At 43.7% G+C, this 23,066-nt stretch overlaps 1 protein-coding gene across 5 annotated transcripts in view; it reads left to right on the forward strand.

The window, feature by feature from the left end:
* Positions 1-23,066, forward strand: part of STRADB (STE20 related adaptor beta) — a 91,705-nt gene that overhangs the window by 57,250 nt on the left and 11,389 nt on the right. For all 5 annotated transcript variants that reach the window (XM_056536272.1, XM_056536274.1, XM_056536270.1 and 2 more), the window contains 2 exons: positions 11,793-12,037; positions 20,261-20,303. In XM_056536272.1, coding sequence (XP_056392247.1) covers positions 11,793-12,037; positions 20,261-20,303 — 288 coding nt within the window. The remainder of the gene's footprint in view (positions 1-11,792; positions 12,038-20,260; positions 20,304-23,066) is intronic.

The raw sequence follows: 23,066 nt of genomic DNA on the forward strand, positions 1-23,066 counted from the left end.
TGTATTTATCCTCTTTCTCTTTCCCTTTTCCCTTTGGATAAGGAAAAAATAGTTATGTTTTCCCTGAATTGGAGACCCCATGAACAATAATTCATGGGGTCTCCAATTCACACAGAATGTCTATAAGGACGCTGAGTTCCTTGACGTAGTGGTCTTCCACAATGGCCTAGGAAAATTGAACACTAAGACTTTTTTCCAAAAAGTCGATAGCAATAGTTATCTTGATTTTTCAAGTTCTCATTATAAAAAAAAAGCTAACGAATGTTCCATACGGACAGTTTAAGCTCATTAGATGAAACTGTACCTCTGATTTTAAAGTTCAAAGTAATATTCTAAAAACACGCTTTAAGGCTAAAAAATACCCTAGTGCCATTGTGAAGGCCTCCTTCAAGAGAGCTAGTGCCCTGTCCCAAGAGGTGTGTCTGGTTAAGAGAAGCACTAACAATACCAACCAAGATTGGACCACAAATTTTATTACTACATATACCCGTGAACACAAGCACATCAAAGATATACAGCATAAACATTGGTCTATACTACTGAGTGACCCTTTTTTGCGAGAATCCCTCTCCACTAAACCTGGGGTCCCTTTCAGGAGGGGGAGAAGTCTCCGTAATATTATAACAGCCAGTAGACTCAAGTAGAACATATACTCCCTCTACTGGTACTTTTCTATCAGTATCTGGTGCATTCAAATGTGGTCATGTTCGGTGCAAATGCTGCTCTAATATTAAAGGGGTTCTCATCCAAAAGGTGATTATTATTATGTACCTGGCATACAGTAATGGACATGCTTAGGAAGGATCTGCGCTTGTCTTGGGGCTGTATGGCTATGTCATGAGATTACCATAACACTGTGGCTAGCTTTTTGTGAACTTGTATTTCCTGTTTGACTTATGTTTTTTGACTACAAATCCCACAATGCCATTTTCCTCCCTCTAACACATCAGCCACCCCACCCATTGAAACATAAATGAGCTGCAGACCTGTGGTTTTCAATCAGGGTGCCTCCAGCTGTTGCATTAGTTGCAGATTGACTGCTCCACCCATTGAAGCAGACAGGCTCCCTGTCATCAGCTGACTAGCGAGTCAGGTCTCGGCCGCATTGCGAGCTGGGCCGCATTGCAAGCTGGGAGACAACAGTAATTTTGTATGCTGGTAAAAATTAATAGTGGGATGAAAATCACAGAAGAATTGTGGGAAAACCGTCACGCACACAGTTACAGACACTATATTATGATCTACACTAAATTTACAGCCCCTGTAGCATAGTCAAATAAAAAAAAATCCTGGAATACCCCTTTAATCATCATGCTAAAACATTCTCCTCCAAAAGTACAGGAGAAACATTTCAAATTAAAACCCTCCTTAATTGCTCTACACAATATGTGGTTTATCTGCTTGACTGTGTTTGCGGGTTTCAATATGTTGGTAGGACCATTAGATGCCTAACAGTCACCAAACATAGAAACAACACCATCACTGGCTTCTTACTCCATAATGTCTCGAGGCATCTAACCCAACATCATAATCAAGATTTTAACTTTATTACTCTGACCCCTATTGAGAGTATACCAAAAAGAACCCCCAAAGATTCAATGCTCTCCGGAAAAAAGAGAATTATTGGATCTATAAACTACAGACACTGGTTTTGTCTGGTTTAAATGAACTTATCAAGTGTTCACTGTGATTTTATTGTTCTTATTTTCACTGGCTGATCTACCACTAGAATTAAAGGAAAACTGTCAGCAAGTTCACCCACACTAAACTCAGTACATTGGGTTAAAGTGTGAGTGAACAGGAGTCTGTAACATGCTCACTTAGTAAAGTTTTGTATTGGCCGAGTTTGCGTCCTCTAAATTGTCCGCCATCTGTCCCGGTTTTGGGCGCAGCAGGCAATCTTACTTTGTGTTCTGGAGGCAGGCGCAAGGCTGATGCCAAAAATGGCAAACCTTTGTGTGTGTCCCATAGTGGATAAAGGCAGGGGGCTCTGTCATCAGAGAACATGCCGTCAGGAACCTGTTCAAGCAAAGAGCGGGCAGGAAAGGCACAGCAGAGAGGTGTTGAAGCCCCAAGGAAATGAAGACCCTCGGGCACACTTCTCTGAAACTAGAACGCCACATAAAACAGACACAGACAGTCAAAGGCGTTATGAGCAACCTTTCATTGAGAGCTTAATGTCAGTGGCTTAATAGTAAGTTTGCTGCCACTTTAAAGTCACAAGCCTCTCTCAGACAGGTGCTTGATCCAGAAGGTGGAGATACCAGAGAGCTCCTCAGGGGAAGCAGGGTGCAATGGTGGAGGCTGTAAGGGTCAGTGGGTCTACAGGAAAGGGAGGAATTAGGACTTGAAGGAGCATGCGCTGCAATATGGTGTGTGCTGTTTGAGTCCCCGGGCCCCTGTCTCATTTAAATATGGTGTCTTTTGAGTAGAATCTCTGTGCTGTAGCCAGGGTGACTTTATTTCTGTGCCAAAGTTGTATTCGTAGTGGGGTGCCTTTTAGACCCCCTCCCGACCCAACTGGATCTGTATACTGCTGCTGCTATCTATGTCAGGATATGCAGTTGGTATGTTGTGTTTTTGGTGCACTTTTCTGGATTTCTGCAAAATCCTGGAAAAGTGGTGCTACTTTTCCACAATCACACGAATTGTGGTAAAAATTAATAATTTTTACTTTGATTTTGGAAAATGAAAGCAAAAAGTGGTCCAAAATGTTGCACTATGTAAGCAAAAAAAAATCCCTGGAGTGATTCATTTTTTATTTTTATTTTTTATTTTTATCAAATCTCTTTTTATTAAACCTTTTCATTAGTAGAACGTAGGGTACAGAAAAGAAAAGGGAGGAGGGTACAGTACAATAAGGAGTATGTTGACAGCCAAAAATATGTCAGATCACCCACAATGACACTACTCACTACTCAATGACACTACTTCACATCCGATATGATAGCATAGGCTATGAAAGGAGAATTCCCGCTGTCTGTTTAGTAGCTATAGGTCAATACCGACCTAGGATTAACAGCAGATTTTGAAACGTCACAGTTTCAGGTCAAATCTGGATATGGTGTACTCCGATATATGGGGGGGGGGGGGGGGTGTAGGAAGGAGGGATAATTATGTGGAGTGAGGGGGGGGAGGGGGGAGAGACAAGGTGAGTGGAGAGAAGAGAGGGGGAAAAGGGTAAACAAACAAGATGAAGTATATACAAGCCAGGCAATGGTTATTACATTTGGTATCGTATAACTGCTGCAGAACATTCAAAGAAATAGTGTAGGCCATTAGTCATTTTAGAACTTCAGGAGGGGACAATCGTAAGAAGGGTATGGGTGAAATCTAGTAAATCATGTCCGGAGAGGTGACGGACACTAGTGAGCTGTATATCTAGAGGATCAGGGAGGGACAATATGTGATATGGTAAGTGTTACAATTAAAGTGTGTACCTGCATTCAAGGGGAAGAGGAGCCATTGAGCGAAGAGCGAAACTGCCTCCACGGAGACCAGGTAACTACGAAGGCATCATGTCTCCTCAACTCCCAGCTGACTAACTCCTCCATGCGGTAAATATAGTCAATTTTCGTGTACCAGGAAGTTAGTGTGGGGGGTTCAGTTTGTCGCCAGAGGGAAGGAATCAGGAGCTTAGCAGCGGTTAGTAGCGTGGTTGCCAGGTCTGCTTTTTTTGGGGTGAAAGCATGATGAGGGGCCCAGAGGAGGAGAAGAGGTGCGTGAAAGGGAATTTTAACTTTAGTCATCAACTCTATCTGTTTCAGAACTCCATCCCAGAAGTGCTTAAGCCTAGAACAGTATAACCAAATATGCGATAAGGAGCCAGTTTCTGCATTACAGCGCCAACACAGGTTATTACTAACAAGATTAATATGATAAAGCCATTCAGGAGTGCGATACCACCTAGTCAGTAGCTTGAGGGAATTTTCTTGTATTCTGAAACATCTAGAAAAACCATGAGAATGTGATAAAATAATTTTAACTTCATCTTTAGAAAAAGTAGCATTCAGTTCTGCACTCCATGCAAGCAAATAACTAGGTGTCACAGGCGGAGAAGAAATAAGTAGCTCCGCATATAAATGTGAAATAATACCCTTAGGAAGTGTCGGATGTACATAGTATTTATCGAGCCAAGAAAGAGGGGGTATCTTAGGGAGAAGCCTCCGAAATTGTCTAGTAGTCTGTCTTAAGCTAAGACGTGTTAAGAAATTTAGTTCCATGCGGGACATGCTGGGTAATAAATTTGCGGGGTCATCATTCTCAACGGTATAAAGGTCTTTAATGAGGAAATTGTCAAAGCATGCCCATGTGTCTCTGTGGTCACCCTCTAAATTTTAATAGTGGGGCAAATCAGAAAGGGGAGCTAGTGGGGATATTTTGGTGGCCCTCGCCTCTGAGGCCAAATAATTATAATAAACCTGAATGGTGCCCTTCGTTAAGGGGTTAAGAGAATTTCTCAAGGTGCTGCTGAAAAGGGATGACATGATCGCTCCCCTGGAAGTGTTATCCATGTGGCACCACTCAGTCTCCGCATATAAATGCCTGGGAGATTGTCGGGCTAGATCCAGCCACCTTGAAAGATGTATGGCTTGTTAGTATTTGTATAGATCCGGAAGGCCCATTACCCCTAGTGAAGGTTTAAGGATCAGAAGCCTATGAGGTAGTCTTGGTTTCTTACTGGACCAAAGGAATCTATTGAATTCCTTGCGGAGGGCGCTAAAAAAGGAGGTACGGACCATAATTGGTAAAGTCTGCAGAACATATAGAATTTGAGGGACTATATAGGTTTTTTTCTGCCCAGCCAGGTAGTCATAGGGAGCCTGAAATTTACTAGCTGTTGTTTTGTTTTATTCAGCAATGGGACGTAATTTTCCAAAAATATGGCAGATGGATTCCTAGTCAGGAGGACACCTAGAAATTTCATATGATTGACCGGCCAGCGGAAAGGGGCCAACAGTTTTATGGGGGGTACTTTTTCTTCTGGCACAGAAAACATTTAAGATTTCAGATTTGTTAACGTTTACTTTGAAGTTAGAGATATGTCCATATTCACTAATGATATCTAACACCTTGGGGAGTGCCACTGATGATTGGTGATGATTAAGAGCAGGTCATCTGCGAAAGCGGCAGTTTTGTGCGTGAATTCCCCTAGCTGCAGACCTTGTATGGTGTGTGTTTGTCTGATTTTTTTGTATCAAGGCCTCTATTGTGAGGACGAAAAGGGAAGGAGAAAGCGAGCATCCCTGGCGCATTCCGTTTGTAATGGAAAAATGTGGGGACAGTGTGCCATTAATGCGTAAACGAGCTGAAGGGCACGAGTACAGGGCGTTAATGGCAGATATAAACTCTGGGGGGAAATTAAACTTCTGCAGTATGGCTGTCATAAAGGACCAGGAAATCCGGTCGAACGCTTTTTCAGCATCTGTACCTAACAATATTAGATCAGTGTGGGAGCAACGTGCATAATGAATGAGGGATAGGAGGCGTGTAGTATTATGTTTGCCTTCTCTAGATTGGACGAAACCCACTTGTTCAGGGCCAAGAAGTTGGGGGAGAAGATGTTTCATTCGGAAAGCTAGTAGTTTGGCATACCATTTTATATCGGTGTTTAATAAGGAGATGGGGCGGTAGTTGCCACAGTCAAGTTTGCTCTTCCCCTCCTTAGGGAGTAAAGTAATATGTGCTTCCAACGCCTGGGGAGGTAGCGGGACACCCTGTAAAAGGCTGTTGCATAGAGAAGTAAATTTGGGAAGTAAAGGTTGTTTAAAAGTTTTATAGTAAGCAATTGGTAGACGATCTGGGCCCGGAATATTACCCGATGGGATGGAAGCCAGCACTTTGGAAACCTCATCTTCCGTGAACGGAGATGTCAAGGATTCTTTATCAGTCTCAGAGAGAGAGGGGAGCAAAATTGTCAGGGTTGTCAGGGTTGCAGTGTCAGGGGGTTGAGGTATATTGTATAAAGAGTTGTAAAAGTGGAGGAAAGTGTTAGTAATGGAATCAATATCGCCAGCTACAGATCCCGAATCAGTGTTGAGTTGTGTGCTAAACGTTGGTTCTGATCTTGTTTTAAGTAAGGAAGTAGTTAACTTTGAACCTCTATCGCCATGGGCATAAAATTTAAAGGAGCTCCTTTGATAAGCTTTTGCAGACTTTATATTCAATAAATCCTTAAGGGAATTTCGGAGGTTGGTGAAATCGGATTGGGCAGAACACATATCCGACAATTTGCTTAGTCTTTCCAATGAGGAAATTTGGGATAGGAGCGAATTAAGTTCGGAAGAGCGTTGCTTTTTCAGTGTAGACCCTAGAGCTATAAATTCACCTCTGATAAAGGCTTTGTGGGCCTCCCAGGCAATCGGGTAAGGAGTATCTTTGTGTTCATTGCACTCAAAATTATCTATTAGCAAGCTAGTGAACTTATCTTTGTGAGCTTCAGTATCTAATAACGTTTTGTTAAGAGTCCATGTCCAATGTCTGGGAGGTATATTGTTAAACGAAAAGCTGACAAATATTGGGGCGTGGTCTGAAAGTGTGGTAGGGCCAGTAGAGGAGGAAATCACTTGGGGAAGGAATCTGTGTGAAATCAAGAGATAGTCTGTCCTGTGAGAGGAGTTGTGTATAGGTGAATAAAAGGTTTAGTCCTTTGTGGTGGCGTTATGGGTTCGCCACACATCAATGAGATCAAGGGCGGATAGGGATTTTTGAATCGCTGAAAGTGTTCTGCAAGAGATGGGTGGACGTGTAGATGAGGTGTCTAATATCGGATTTAAGGCGACATTAAGGTCCCCTCCTACCAGGAGAATCCCCTCAGTGAATTGTTTCAGCTGATCCACAGCGGAGATGATCCAAGCCGCTTGATGTTTACTAGGTGCGTACAGGTTGGCTATAGTTATCAGTGTGCCAGCCAGGTAGCCTTTTATGAACAGGAATCTTCCCTCTAGATCAGTGAACGTGGCGGTATGTGTGTATGGAGTGTTTTTGTGTATGGCAATACTCACTCCTTTAGACGCCGAAGTAGGATGTGTGCTTTGAAACCACTGGGCGTAGAAATGGGTTGGCAACTTGTGGATGTGAGTGCCTCTGAAGTGCGTTTCCTGTATCAGGGCAATATCTTCTTTGTCTTTTCGGATGAGAGATAAAACCCTCTTTCTTGGCTCGTTGAAACCCCTGATGTTATAAGAAGAAACAATTATAGCATTAGCCATCACTTATCACAGAAGAGGAGGCGAAATATCATGTTCTGCATACAATACATTTGCCTAGTGAACATAGGCCTAACGATGCGGCCAGGAATAGGAAACCAAGGAATAGTTCCACAGTAATGCCTAAAGGTACAGTGCAAAATACGTTCAAATAACAATTTTTCAGTCATGTGATATTGAACAAATAGTCAGAACTGTTTTAAAGGATTTTGGAGAAACCTTAATAGTGTCCAGCTTAGGAGGGGGGTAGGAAGAGAAGGTAAGAAAAATATAAAGGAGAAACAGAGTGAGTAAAGATGGAAAAGAAATACCTGATATACAGAAGGAGTATAATAGAGAGATGTAGTAGGAGGTAGCTAAACGGTAAAAGCGTGGACGGGTAAACAGGTAGAAAAGAAGAGGAGCGGAAGGAGGGGAGAATGTGTAGGAGGACGTAATAGGAGATGTAGAGGGTAGTTCTAGTAGTAAGCTCTTTTGCTAAGACTACAAATAAAAGAAAGCACAACGAGAAGTAACCATCACTTAACTGGGTGTGTAACAGCTTAGTATATTCCCCGTTGGTAATGGACCATGAAACAGAATTTAATTGAATTCCGGAGACTCACCAGGGCTCCGGCACAACTTAACCTAGATCCACCTAAGAAAAAGACATAACATAGTCACCACTTGTAGTGCCAGGCTAGGTCCCCTGTATGAGGAAACATAGCGGAGGAGTATCTTGGCTACATGACAATGACAATGCCAAGTCAATTCTTCTCGGAGTCATTTTTCCAGAACGTTTCTTAGCCTTCTGTGATGTAGCCGATCCTACCGTTTCCCATGGGGTTGGTGTTGGGATGGAGGGAAGGTCGGCGAGATCCATGACTGCAGCCCAGTCCAGTACAGTACATCTACCTTTCCCCATTCCTAAATAGAAAGTGCATCCGTGTGGTCAGGTTTTGTGCGGATGGTGAACCTTCTGTTGTTCACAGAGAAAGATAGGCTGAAAGGAAACAGCCACTTGTATTGATTTGGAGCGAAGCAATTCAGTGAAAGGTCTCAGGAGGTTCCGCTTTGACAAAGTAACGCGGGCTAGGTCTTGGTATAAGGAAAGACGAGAGTCCTCAAAGGAGAGATCAGATATGTTCCTGGACTTGCGAAGGATATCATCTCTGACACCAGAGTTGAAGAGGTGGCAGATAACATCCCTCGGGGGCTCCTGCGGTTTTGGCTTGGCTCTCAAAGCTCTGTGCGCTCTCTCGATTTCAATGGTTTGTTGGAAGGAGTCACCAAGTATCTTGATAAATATTTGTTTGAGGGTTGGTATCAGTGACTCCTGCAAAACTGTTTCGGGAAGTCCTTTGATACATAGGTTGTTCCGTCTCCCTCTGTTATCCTGATCTTCCATCCATTCAATAATTTTGTTCAGGTGGAGTTGACATTTTGTAAATGAGGAAGAAGAGGCTTCTGCGTAAGAAATAAGGTGGTTTGTGTAGATTCAAGTTGTTCCACCCTGTTGCCCACTTGTTTTATGTCGTACTTGAGCTCAGACAGGCCTTGACGGATAGGGTCTAGAGCGGAAATGATGAGTTTTCTCATGAAGGATCTAGAAACCGGTAGTTCGCCTGACTGTGATTGGTTATCCATTTCGCTGTCAGAGTAAGTATCAGGGCGGGTTCTTGAAGTGGGTGTAGAGTATTTAACAGATTGAGAAGTTAGAGGTTGGGATTTTAGTTTATCTCCTTTTAAGTGTTTCTTAACAAATTCTTCTATGCTATTGTTCTGTTGAGGAATCTCTGTGTTTCGGAGGTCCTATCTTGACCATTTCCAATCTCCCAAGAGAGAAGTTCAGAAAATTGGAGGATAAGATGTAAGTAGCATGGACATATCAGATACAGTTCTGACTAGTGAGGAAAAGTTTAGTGCATTGCTGTCAAAAGGCACATAATGGGAGAAATGTGGTCCCCTTTGTTCTGATTTTCACAGTAAAAGCAGTGGGATCGGATGTATTGGGATGGACGCCAGCTATCGGCTGCTGATACGCCAGATAGGAAGGGATGGGGGAGGGAGGAGCAGAGGTATGTAGGTAGTCTGTGATACTTCAGGCTGTGGAGCCAGGTGAGTGCCCCACAAGCAGCTCTTTAAAATATTTGCAGAGTGTAGTATCAGAGCTTGAGCAAAAGGTGGCAGTAGAGTGTCAGGCTGTGCAGCTGGGTGAGGGGTCCAGTGGCTGCCCTCAGAGAAAATTGCAGAGTGTAATATCAGAGTTTGAGCAGAAGGTGGCAATAGAGCATCAGGCAAAGAGAAGCTCGATGTTATCTGAGGTATAGTGTAACTCAAGATAGGATATTCTGATGCCGTAGAATCAAGGATAGAGTAAAGCTACTATTAAGTAAAAAGTCCTTCTCTCTTGATAGGGGTAAGTTGTTGCACAAACGTGTGGTAAAACTGGCAGGATATAGTGCTCCTCTGATGCTGGGTTTGGGGCTTGCTTGTTAGCAGGGAGAAGGAAGCTCTCGGGCGGTGTATGAAGCAGCTCTGAGACAGCGAGGAGGTGTGACTTCCTCCTTCAATATGCTTCAATATGTTGGTAGGTGAACCCAGGGACCGTGCACTGTGACAGATACATAGGGGTGTATAATGCACTAGTTAGGTGCGAGGCACCTCAGCTGCTCAGAGAGAAGGCGGCCTTGTATAGAAGTCACACTGAGTAATTAGTTGCAGCCTCAAAGAGGGATGTGGGGGAATCACGATCTTTGCAGCTCTTACCAGATATAGTTATTTACTGCTACTCCTCTCTCTAGCAGTGTCCGAGGCACAGCAAGGCAGGCCAGCACACCGCCAGCTACATTAAACAGGTTCCCCTCGCCCCTGCTTTAACTTGTATGCCTGTGCTGCTCAGCAGCAGCGAGGGCAGCGGAGGAAACTGAGAGAGGGTCGGGAGCCCACACTGAAAAACGGGGAACAGTTCTATTGTAGCCGCCTGTCTACACATTGAGTGAACACTTACATTGATGTGATCTAAGGTGATACAAGGTGCTCAACTCCAAGTGCAGTTGTGCACCTACGTTGGAGTGGAGGACCTGCACCTATGGATCACAATGTGGTTTCACAACTGTGGTTAATGTAAACAATGACATTAGCTATACCTCAAAACTGATGTAAAATTGAGACATTAGCCAGTATATCCTTATATGAAGGACACACTTGAGCCCGCACACCACGCCAAGGTTTCTCAAATGGCACAGTGAGTGAAGTCTCGAGGTAGAAGTCCCGTGGTTGTTAGGATCTGTGGCCTCAGACACCTAGGGCTTTCCTCCAGCGAGGCGCGCCGCGGTCCTCAAGATGGCGGCAGTAAGCGTGGTGGCAGTATGTTTGAAGGCTCGCCACTCCTTCAATAAGTTGCCCGCAATATATTTTAAGTATCCGCAGACAACCCTCAGTCTCCTCTATTTAGAGGGGTAGTCTTGGGCAATTTGGGTCAGTTGGTCTGCTGTTTTTCTTCCTATTTAGCCAGTGTCCCTAGGAGCAGCAGCGAGACCCCCTGGAGTGATTCCCCGGCTGCAGGCTCCGCCCCCCTGGAGTGATTCTTTAAGAAAGTAGTCAGGGGTTCTGGCACTTCTTGATTTGATATACTGTCAAATCACACATAAGTTACTATGATTTTATGGAGCGATCCGCAGATTTTAGGTTCTGTTTCTTCTTTACTTTGCTGTGTTTTACTGTGTTTTCTAACAGGTCACATTAGTCTCTGCCAGTAGAGTAAATAAAGGCTTTCAGGAAAAAATGTAATTAAAGTGGGAGGAAGAAATAGGGCCTGTTGTAGGGGAATCTTGGAATCAGGCACTCTGATACCAAGAATATTGAATATTGTAATGCAATAATTTGTATGACAGGCTACGGCCCTAATTGTAATCTTTTTGTAAGAAATAAAAAAGGGAAAAAGATAGGCTTTCATAGGCAGCATTTATGCTGTCAACAGAAATTTGAGTTGACATGAGCTGTAGTGACCCTTAATGATGGTAATCTCCCTCAACTGCTATATAAACATGTACTTGTTGCCTCTAAAAATGATTAAGGTTAGAGTCACACGTATATGTTGTGTATTTCATGCTGCAGGAAATCCGCCGGGCAGCGGAAAATACGCAGCAAATTTTTCTGAGCAGAGGCACAGGGTTTCCCCATTGCAGCTCTGTGTGTGCAGTGAGGTATGGAGGCGACCATTGTGCCAGTCACATTGGCGGACTGTGTCCTCCTCCAAACCTCACTGCGGTGGGGAAGCCCTGCATGTCTGCTTATAGAAAAATATGCTTCAAATTTTGTGACCCTTTGATAAAGGAGGAAAGTGTCTGTCAGAAGACACTTATTTGATGCAGCAAAAGATCAAACATGCCAAATTCCTTGTTTTTTCCAATAATTCACATTGGCTGACAGTCCAGTTGCCCCTACATTAGATTGTCACCATATTCTGCTACACTTGGTTGTATTCACCAATAATAATGTATATGGCCAGCTTCATTATGCATATGGTTTCATCTATACAGCTGTCTGATATTCTATGCTTGTTGATTTAACAGATTTACTTTTAATATCATATACTTTTAGATGCTGCTACAAAAATTGAAAGGTCCACCACAAAATCCTCTGTTTGGTAACCCTTTTCCCTGTGAAGAATCCCCTATGAAGATCTCCCGCTCAGGTGTGGATTCAGGTATTGGAGAGAGTGTTGTTGCTGCAAGTATGACTCAGACCATGACCAGTGACAGGCTGAGAACCCCCTCTCCAAGGACATTCTCATCGGCTTTACAAAACCTGGTGGAAATTTGCTTACAGCAAGATCCTGAGAAAAGGTAATTCAAATGAATCTTCCTTACGTATGATCATGGATACTTCTTGAATTTTTTCTGCTTATACTAGAATGTTTTTGGGTTATCATAGGTAAGGAGATAGTATTCTGGTGGCAGGGAGTCATTATTTCTTCTTTCACTGTTTTTCCTAATGTATGAGAACAGAATAGATGCTTCCTCATCACACACAGCTTTTCGATCATGTTGGCCGAAATCCATCTGTGGTATAAGGTGCATGTTATCTCACTCCTTCACCTTCTCATTCTCTGTTTATTGTTAGTTTGGGCAGTATAATTGGGACACATAGGCCCAAAGTGCGATATAAAAACAGATATCCTGTATTCCAACAATATACAATCCTTAAAATATACGACACATTAAAAATGTTAATTTGGGAAGGAGGTGTTTTAAAGATAGGACAAACGAGTAAAATTTGAAGGGCCCTATTACACAGGATTGTAGATGGCCACCCATCTCCCTGCGTAATTAACAATGCAACCCTCCCAGCTCCGTTAATGAGCTTTATAATTGTTTATAATGAGGCTCAGGCCATCTTGTACAGCCCATACATTACATATTTGTTTGCAAATCATGACCAGTTTACCAAATAAATGCCACCTCTCCTATCCCTGCTATTGGTCGTTTAGACACGGGGGAGATCAGGGGCGGGGAGGTTAACTTTCGGTTTCCCCGTTCGGCCCACCCACAATAGGCGGGGCAGAACGGGGAAACCGAAGGGGACCTTCGCCGACGTCCACTTGCCCATCTGTGGCGGTGAAGGCAACGACCGGTGTCGGAGATCGGCTGCAACAGAGGACGGGGATGCGGCTCCCTGGATCCTACGGAAGTCGGTGAATTGCCTAGCAACATCTGGAGGGCTACAGTTTGAGACCACTATACAGTGGTCTCTAACTGTAGCCCTCCAGATCTTGCAAAATTACAACTCCTAGCATGCCCACACAGCTGTTTACTGTTTGGGCATCCTGGGATTTGTAGTTTTGCAACATCTGGAGGGCCACAGTTTGGAGATCACTGTGCAGTGGTCTCTAAACTGTAGCTCTCCAGATGTTGCAAAACTGCAAATCCCAGCATGCCAAAACAGCAAACAGCTGTCTCGGCATGCTGAGAGTTGTAGTTGCATACCTCCAGCTGTTGCATAACTACATCTCCCAGCATGCCCTTCGGTGATCAGTACATGCTGGGAGTAGTAGTTTTGCAACAGCTGGAGGCACACTGGTTGGAAAACCTTCAGTTAGGTTCTGTTACCTAACTCAGTATTTTCCAAACTGAAGGTTTTCCAACCAGTGTGCCTCCAGCTGTTGCAAAAGTACAACTCCCAGCATGCACGGTCTGTGAGTACATGCTGGAAGTTGTAGTTTTGAAACAGCTGGAGGTTTGCGCAAACTCCTAGCGGGAAACTCGCCGTAACCCGTCAGTGCGAATGTACCCTAAAAACACTACACTACACTAACACATAATAAAGGGTAAACACTACATATACACCCCCTTACACTGTCCTCCCCAATAAAAATAAAAACGTATTGTACGGCAGTGTTTCCAAAACGGAGCCTCCAGCTGTTGCAAAACAACTCCTCCCAGCATTTCCAGACAGCCACTGACTGTCCAGGCATGCTGGGAGTTTAGCAACAGCTGGAGGCACCCTGTTTGGGAATCACTAGTCCTCAAATGCGCATGGCGCTCTCACACTTCAGAGCCCGGTCGTATTTCAAGGAAACAGTTTAGGGCCACATATGGGGTATTTCCGTACTCGGGAGAAATTGCACTACAAACTTTGGGGGCTTTTTCTCCCTTTACCCCCTATGAAAAGGAAAAGTTGGGGGCTACACCAGCCTGTTAGTGTAAAAAAAATTTCATTCTACACTAATATGCTGGTGTTGCCCCATACTTTTTATTTTCACAAGCAGTAAAAGGAAAAAAAAGACCACCAAAATTTGTAACGCAATTTCTCCTGAGTACGGAAATACCCCATATGTGGGCGTAAAATGCTCTGCGGACGCACAACAAGGCTCAGGAGTGAGAGCGCACTATGTACATTTGAGGCCTAAATTGGTGATTTTCACAGGGGTGGCTGATTTTACAGCAGTTCTGACATAAACGCAAAAAAAGAAATACCCACATGTGACCCCATTTTGGAAACTTCACCCGTCACATAATGTAACAAGGGAACACCCCACGTGTGTTTGACAAATTTCTGTTAAAGTTGGATGGGAAAATGAAAAAAAAAATAATAATAATTTCACTAAAATGCTGGTGTTGCCCTAAATTTTTCTTTTTCACAAGGGAAAATAGGAAAAAAAAGCCCCCCAAAATTTGTTACCCCATTTCTTCTAAGTAAGAACATACCCCATGTGTGGATGTAATGTGCTCTGCGGGTGCACTACAATGCTCAGAAGAGAAGGAGCGCCATTGGGATTTTGAAGGCCATGTGTGTTTACAAAGCCCCCATTGTGCCAGAACACATGTGACCCCATTTTGGAAACTACACCCCTCATGTAATAAGGGGTACAGTGAGCATTTACATCCCACAGGTGTCTGACAGATTTTTGGAACAGTGGTCCGTGAAAATGAAAAATTAAATTTTTCATTTGCACAGCCCACTGTTCCAAAGATCTGTCAAACGCCAGTGGGGTATAAATGCTCATTGCACCCCTTATTAAATTCTGTGAGGGGTGTAGTTTCCAAAATGGGGTCACATGTGGGGGGTCCACTGTTCTGGCACCACGGGGGGCTTTGTAAACGCACATGGCTCCTGACTTCCTTTCCAAACAAATTCACTCTCCAAAAGATCAATGGCGCTCTCTATTTCCATACTCAGAATAAATGGGGTTACAAATTTTGGGGGTCATTTTCTCCTATTACCCCTTGTAAAAATGTAAAATTTGGGGAAAAACCAGCATTTTAGTGAAATTAAATTTTTTTTTTCATTTACACATCCAAATTTAACAAAAAGTTGTGAAACACCTGTGAGGTGTTAAGACTCACTGTACCCCTTGTTACGTTCCTTGAGGGGTGTAGTTTCCAAAATAGTATGCCATGTGGTTTTTGTTTGCGGGCACCATAGGGGCTTCCTAAATGCGACATGCCCACCAAAAACCATTTCAGCTAAATTTGCTTTCCAAAAGCCAAATGTGACTTCTTGTCTTCTGAGCATTGTAGTTTGCCCGCAGAGCATTTTAGGTCCTAACATGGGGTATTTCCATACTCAGAAGAGATGGGGTTACAAATTTTGGGGGGAATTTTCTCCCATTACCTTTCGTAGAAATGGTAAGTTTGGGGGGGAAAACTGCCCTTTAGTGAAAATGTTTTTTTTTTTCGTTTACACATCCGACTTTGACAAAAAGTCGTGAAACACCTGTGGGGTGTTAAGGCTCACTGGACCGCTTGTTACGTGCCTTGAGGGTGTAGTTTCTGAAATGGTATGCCATGTGGAGGTTTTTCTACTGTTCTGGCACCATAGGGGCTTCTTAAATGCGACATGCCCCCCAAAAACCATTTCAGAAAAATTTACTCTCCAAAATCCCATTGTTGCTCCTTCCCTTCTGAGCCCTCTACTGCGCCCCGCTGAACACTTGAACACTGAACAAAAACCGAAAATGCATTGCCCCGCCCATTTTTTTTCATTATAGTTTTTGTAAAATTGTATTATCAGAATTTTTTAGTTACTGATGTATTTGAAGGTGGCACCGAAGCACATACAGGGTGGCTATAGAAAGTACTGGCCGGGCTTGGAGCCACAGCACTGCACTCACCATACATTGACTCCAGGACACACTATAGGGGTACACACCTATCTGATTAGTTGCTTAGCACTTTCCGATAAATCTCCCTATCTTAAAAAAAAAAAAAAAAAAAAAAAAAATCAGTATGCTTAAAATGTTATCTTCTGATCCCTAGAACTTTCATATTTTTTCCAAATATGGAGTTGTATAGGGGCTAATTTTTTGCGCTGTATTTTTTTTGTGATCTGTATTTTTTATCGGTACCATTTTTATTTTGATGGAGACTTTTTGGATTCCTTTTTTTTCTTTGCTACATTAATAACCCCTTAAGGACTCAGGGTTTTTCAGTTTTTGCACTTTCGTTTTTTCCTCCTTACCTTTTAAAAATCATAACCCTTTCAATTTTCCACCTAAAAATCCATATTATGGCTTATTTTTTGCGTTGCCAATTCTACTTTGCAGTGACATTAGTCATTTTACCCAAAAATGCACGGCAAAACGAAAAAAAAAAATCATTGTGCGACAAAATCGAAGAAAAAACGCCATTTTATAACTTTTGGGGGCTTCCGTTTCTATGCAGTGCATATTTCGGTAAAAATTACACCTTATCATTATTCTGTAGGTCCATATGGTTAAAATGATACCCTACTTATATAGGTTTGATTTTGTCGCACTTCTGGAAAAAATCATAACTACATGCAGGAAAATTTATACGTTTAAAAATGTCATCTTCTGATCCCTATAACTTTTTTATTTTTCCACGTACAGGGCAGTATGAGGACTCATTTTTTGCGTCGTGATCTGAAGTTTTTATCGGTATGATTTTTGTTTTGATCGGACTTTTTGATCACTTTTTATTCATTTTTTAATGGTATAAAAAGTGACCAAAAATGCGTTTTTTTTTTTACTTTGGAATTTTTTTTACGTGTACGCCATTGACCGTGCAGTTTAATTAATGATATATTTTTATAGTTCGGACATTTACGCACGCGGCGATACCACATATGTTTATTTATTTTTTTTTTTACACTTTTATTTTTTTTATGGGAAAAGGGGGTGATTCAAACTTTTATTAGGGAAGGGGTTAAATGACCTTTATTAACACTTTTTTTTAACTTTTTTTTTGCAGTGTTATAGGTCCCATAGGGACCTATAACACTGCACTCACTGATCTCTCATCCTGATCACAGGCATGTATTAACACGCCTGTGATCAGTGTTATCGGCGCTTGACTGCTCCTGCCTGGATCTCAGGCACGGAGCAGTCATTCGCCGATCGGACACTGAGGAGGCAGGTAAGGGCCCTCCCGGTGTCCTGCAAGCTGTTCGGGACGCCGCGATTTCACCGCGGCAGTCCCGAACAGCCCGACTGAGCAGCCGGGTCACTTTCACTTTCACTTCAGCTTTGACCGCCTTTCAGCTTTGACCGCCGCTTCTAAAGGGTTAATACTGCACATCGCCGCGATCGGCTATGTGTGGTATTAGCCGCGGGTCCCGGCCGTTGATGAGCGCCGGGACCGACGCGATATGATGCGGGATCGCGGCGCGATCCCGCTTCATATCGCGGGAGCCGGCGCAGGACGTAAATATACGTCCTGCGTCGTTAAGGGGTTTAAAGGGCTACTACCGTGGATAACTTTTTTTTTTTTTAAATCAACTGGGGCCAGTAAGTTAAACAGATTTGTAAATCACTTCTATTAAAAAATCTTAATCCTTCCAGTACTTTTTAGGGCCTGTATACTAAAGAGAAATCCAAAAAAGAAATGCATTTCCTGTGATGTCCTGACCACAGTGCTCTCTGCTGACCTCTGCTGTCCATTTTAGGAACTGTCCAGAGAAGCATATGTTTGCTATGGGGATTTTCTCCAGTTCCTAAAATGGACAGCAGAAGTCAGCAGAGAGCACTGTGGTCAGGACATCACAGGAAATGCATTTCTTTTTTGGATTTCCCTTTAGTATACAGCCCCTAAAAAGTAAGATTAAGATTTTTTAATAGAAGTGATTTACAAATCAGTTTAACTTACTGGCATCAGTTGATTTAAAAAAAAAAAAAAAAAAAGTTTTCCATGGTAGTACCCCTTTAAGGGAACAAAAATCCGCAATTCTGGCCGTTGGTATGTTTTTTTTTTTTTTTTTACATTTACGCCATTGAACATGCGGTTTCATTAACATTATATTTTAATAGTTCGGACATTTATGCATGCAGCGTTACCAAATATGTTTATTTTTGTTAACTTTATATTATTTGAAAAGGGGGGGGTATTTAAACTTTTATTTGGGGGGGGGGGGGGCTTTTTTTTTTTTACATTTATTGCCATTTATTGACAATATTTTTTGTCCCCATAGGGCAGTGTTTTCCACAGGGTGCCTCCAGTTGTTGCAAAACTACAACTCCCAGCATGCACAGACAGCCAATGGCTGTAGGGCATGCTTAGAGTTGTAGTTTTGTAACGGCTGCAGGCACACAGATATAAGTTTTTTTTACTTTTGGACACTGATCAATGCTATGCTATAGGAGGCAATAGCACAGCACTGATCAGTGTTATTGGTGCTCCATTACTACAGGCGGCTGAGGCTGCCTGCATTATTGGAGTGCCAATCACACAGGATGGACGAAGGTTGGGAACCTCCACCCGTCCTCTCAACTGATCGGAACCCCGCTGGTGTCCTGATCAGCTCCACTGCACATTTTAGACGCTGGGTTCAACTTTGATCGCCGCATCTAAAGGGTTAATGCCGGACATCACATGGGTCAGTGATGTCCAGCATTAGCCAGTATGAAAGTAGCTCAGCTCCTGAGCTCGCTTCATACGCCTGCTGCATGGCTGTGCAGTATACACTCGGCGGTCAGCCTAGTAAGGGTTAAGTCACCTCCTCCCATCGCTCAGCACTGCTGGGAGGAGTGACAGATTGCTTGGGCCACGCTGCATGAGACCTGGGGAAGGGGGATGCCTGGACTCCGCCGCACGTGACCTGGGGAGGGGGGCCTGGACCGTGCCACATGAGACCCGGGGGGGGGTGTAGTGCTGGCGTGAGGTGTAAATTGAAAACCACACACCTATTTTAGGTGACACACACTGAAATTATCGGCAGGAAATCTCCTTAGCCGAAAAGGCTGAAAGGGGCATTTTCGGCCAATAATTTTCGGCAGCCGAAATTTCGGTGCATCCCTAGTTCTAGCTTGGCCATATGGTGGAATATATTCCTTTTAAAAGGTTCATTTCACAAATCAAGTTCATATTAAAAGCGTTTAACTGTTATTCATACAACTTTACACTTATCTCTGCTATTGTGGCTTTAAATGTAGTCCCAAGTAAAGTAGATAACACTTGTACTATGGAGGCTGTAATTGTGATGAGAAATAATACTTGATAACTCCCAACACATCCACCCACCTTTTTATTTATTTTATTTTTTTTAAATAAGCTCTCCAATAACATTGTATAGCATTACATAGGCACATGTGAATCTTCAGATGTAGCTTTCACAGTTTATGCTTTCTATTGCTATGCTACTCCCTTGTCTCTGGGACAGTATAGAAGCAGTTTTTATAGGCTGCTGTACAGTGAATCCTTACCCTTAGAACAGGGACAAGGATTCAGCAATGTGGAGAAGGACTGAGCATGTGTGTCCACTGGCACTGAATGCATTAGGTGGACATGCACATTGCGGTCTACTTTAAAGATTTTATGTAATTAAATGTCAACTCTTTGAATTATCTTTTATTCATTCGTATAAATGGCAAAAAAAATAAAATTTTCATAATCTTTCAAATATATTTGCTAGTGGAACTTTGAGAATTGTATTCTCCAGATCTCATTTAAATGGTCAAAATATTGAAGCAGAACTTTAAGCGGGGTGTAAATAAGCCCATAGTAGTAAGGGCTAGTCATCAAGATTCTGGAAATACTTTCAAGCCCCAAAAGATAAGCCTTTTTCATGTAACTGAGACTCAAGTGCCCAGTGGGCATTCACCAGCACAAGAGCCCAGGGTTGGCCAGCCCAGGGTTTTACCACCTTGCATATACTTACCCTGCCTTTGACAAACAGCAGGCACGGAGGCAATAAAATACTTATTTCCAGAGTCATGATGTCTAGCTAGGTTTATTTACAACACTATGGGGGAGATTTATTAAAACCTGTGCAAAGGAAAAGTTACCAGTTGCCCATAGCAGCCAATCAGATTGCTTCTTTCATTTTGCAGAGGCCTTGGTACAAATGAAAGAAGTTGGTTGCTTTGGGCAACTGGGCAACCTTTTCTTTGGAATGGTTTTGATAAATCTCCCTTTATGTGCTTGGAATCCTGATGAGAAGTCCTATCTAGCTGCGTATATTTCCCTGCTGACAGGTCCTCTTTAAGATCATATTTTTATCATATGTTTAAAACTGCCTTTGATAGTATTTATTAGGAAACGTTTGTGCAAGAATATGTATCCTACAAATCCAGAGAAGCTTTTGGTAATACATTCTTTCATTTATTCATCTAGACCATCAGCTGGAGTGTTGCTGTCCCATCCATTCTTCAAGCAGGTATGTTCCTTTCCTATATAATGGGGGGAATAAGTATTGTCTGAGACAAAAACTTTCTCACTGGCCTATAGCAACTAATCACAGCTTTTACATTTTTGGGAATCACTGGTAAAATCAAGGCCATGCTGTGATTAGTTGCTATTGGCCAATCAGACCAATATGTCTGTTTTGAATCACTTTCAAATGGTAAAACATGCTTGTGTTATCTAGCAAACATTGTATGTAAAAACTACTAACCTACCTGAATATATTTTTTATCTAATAGGGAAGTTGGTGTAAATGGGTGCTCTTTCATTTAAGCTTCAGACAGTTTTTTTTAATACAGTTTACCGGGTACTGTACTAATAAGGGTTAATATTTGATGATCAGCACAGGCCTTTTGCTTAGAGTAGTCAGGGGGACTACTCTAAGCAGAAGGCCTTTGTTTTTGTGAAACAATGAAAGATACTCAACGTTTTTGGTTCTCATGAACACATATCTATCTAGCAGTGCGCATGACAGTAAACAAATATCCAATGGTCAACATAGGAAACAATAGTTCATAGTAAAACAATGAAGACCTGGTGAATTGAAAGTATCAATACACATATCCTTCCATACACATTCTATCCATGATAACTGTCTTTGAATGTCAAAGGGGTATAGGTTCTCCTTGAGGAGGGCACCTTAACATGCATGTGCACTATCCTGACAAGATCATTTAATGTGTTAAAAACCATCACAATTTACTCCACTATATTTTATTTTCTCTATCGGCTCCATTGGGGGACACAGACCGTGGGTGTATGCTGCTGTCTCTAGGAGGTGTGACACTATGGTAATAAAAAAAAGTCAGCTCCTCCCAGCAGGATATACCCACCTTCAGGCTCTAAGCTAGTCAGTTTAAGCTTAGTGTCTGAAGGAGGTGGACATGGTCTGGATTTTCCAGACCAGGTCTTCAGATTTTTTTTTTCCTAGTATGGGGACGTGTTAGTTTTTTATTCCTTTTCTTTTCCATTTCAGGTGGGGGCTCAGGGACTCCGGTTCCCTGTTTCCCCATTGTGAGTAAGGGGGCACAGACATTGCGTATATGCGCTGTTCACCCCCCCCCCCCCCCCCTCGCCAACGGTCAGGGTCTGGGTTGGTACCTCATGGGTCCGGGTCCCCCTTTTTCTCTTCTCGCCTCGCTCGCGCATAGCAGCTAGGCGTGATGCAGGGACAAAAAGCTGACTGAAGACTTCACTGAAGACTCTATTAGGTAAGTTCTTCTGACTGAGGTAAGTACTTTCTCCCTTTTTTCTCCATAGGTACGGACTCGCAACCTCTGGAGACCCCCTGTTTTGGCCCACCTTCAGTTTATGGGGCTTGATTATACAGGGGCTGCACTTTATGCTGGGGGAGCAGGGGCACCTGAGGGGGCATATATTATAAGGCACCTTACTTTATGGGGCATGTAGTATGGGGCACTTTACTATGTTGTGTGTGTTGGTGCAACTACTCCAGCGCCTTATATGCGGCTGTCAGCCGCGGCGCTGCTTTGGGCCGGGCGCTCTCAGCGCCGGCTTACTTTCGTTATGCCTGCAGCACCTTATACGCGGCTGACAGCCACGGCGCTGCTACGAGTCAGGCGCTTCAGCGCCGGCTTACTTTCACTTTCGCCGGCAGCCTCTGCCGGCGTTTTGGCCGCCCCGCTCTATTCCCCCGAGCGCATATGCGGCTAGGCAGGTGCGCTCGAGACAAGGAGCGGGCGTCATGACAGTTCTTCTTCGGCCGGTCTGTAGCTCTGCCCACTGGGCTGGGAGCTCTCAGAGGCGCGAAGCAGCGTCCAATCAGCGCCGTAGGCGCGATTTTCTATGTGAAGGGGTCGGTTACTGTGTGCCTTGCTTCAGGCACGCACCTCCCTCCCTATTGGCTGGCCTGTTCAGTCTCTCTGGCTGCACGGAGTGAGTTCTCCTCACTGCAGCTGACAGGGGACACAGACTAGGGTGAGAAAGTTCCTGTCTGCTTTTTTCCCACATTATGTCCGTATCCAGGGATGTTCCTCCCTCTAAACAGAAACCTGGAAATTCAAAGACTTCTTATATCTGTAAGCACTGTAATACCAAGATGTCTGGCTCTGCTGAGCCCACTTGCCCTGCCTGCTCCACTGCTCCCCCAGACCCCCTGGTGCCCCCTAATGCCCCTTCGGTCCCGGTGGGTTCAGCCGCTCCTCCAGCCTGGGTTTCTTCCCTGACCCAGTATATGGCTGACTTGACCCAAGTCTCCCGTTGGGTGGCTGAGGCCTCCCGGGAAATGGTGTCTGCCTTGAAGGGGTCTTCCTGCGCAGGACCTCTGAGAGGGCTTGCTCCTCGTCTCCTCGTACTTCACGCTCTCACAAGCGTGCTAGGGGTGCCTCGTCTGACTCTTCCATTGAGTCTTCTGATAGACGTGATCGTTCCCCTCGCGGGTCCCTCCCCCCCTATCTTCTGGGCACAAACGTCTCTGCTCCAGAGGACGCCACGCCAGAGCTGCGTACCCTGTCTGGGTCGCCCCCCTCCAGGACTGCCTCTACTCATTCACATCCCCCTGGTGGACGAGGCTTCCGAGCTGTCATCTGACTCAGGGGACCGCTCAGACTCAATTGCAACGGTGAACTCATTGGTGACAGCCATAAGAGACACCTTTCACTTGGAGGACCCAGGATCTTCGGATGTCAATCCAAGAGTATCCTTTCATCGTGCTAAGCCAGCACCTCAAAGGTTCAGCTCTCACGCTGACTTTGACGACATTCTGGAATCCGCATGG

Source organism: Hyla sarda, chromosome 8 (assembly GCF_029499605.1).
Source record: "Hyla sarda isolate aHylSar1 chromosome 8, aHylSar1.hap1, whole genome shotgun sequence".
NCBI classification, from domain to species: Eukaryota; Metazoa; Chordata; class Amphibia; order Anura; family Hylidae; genus Hyla; species Hyla sarda.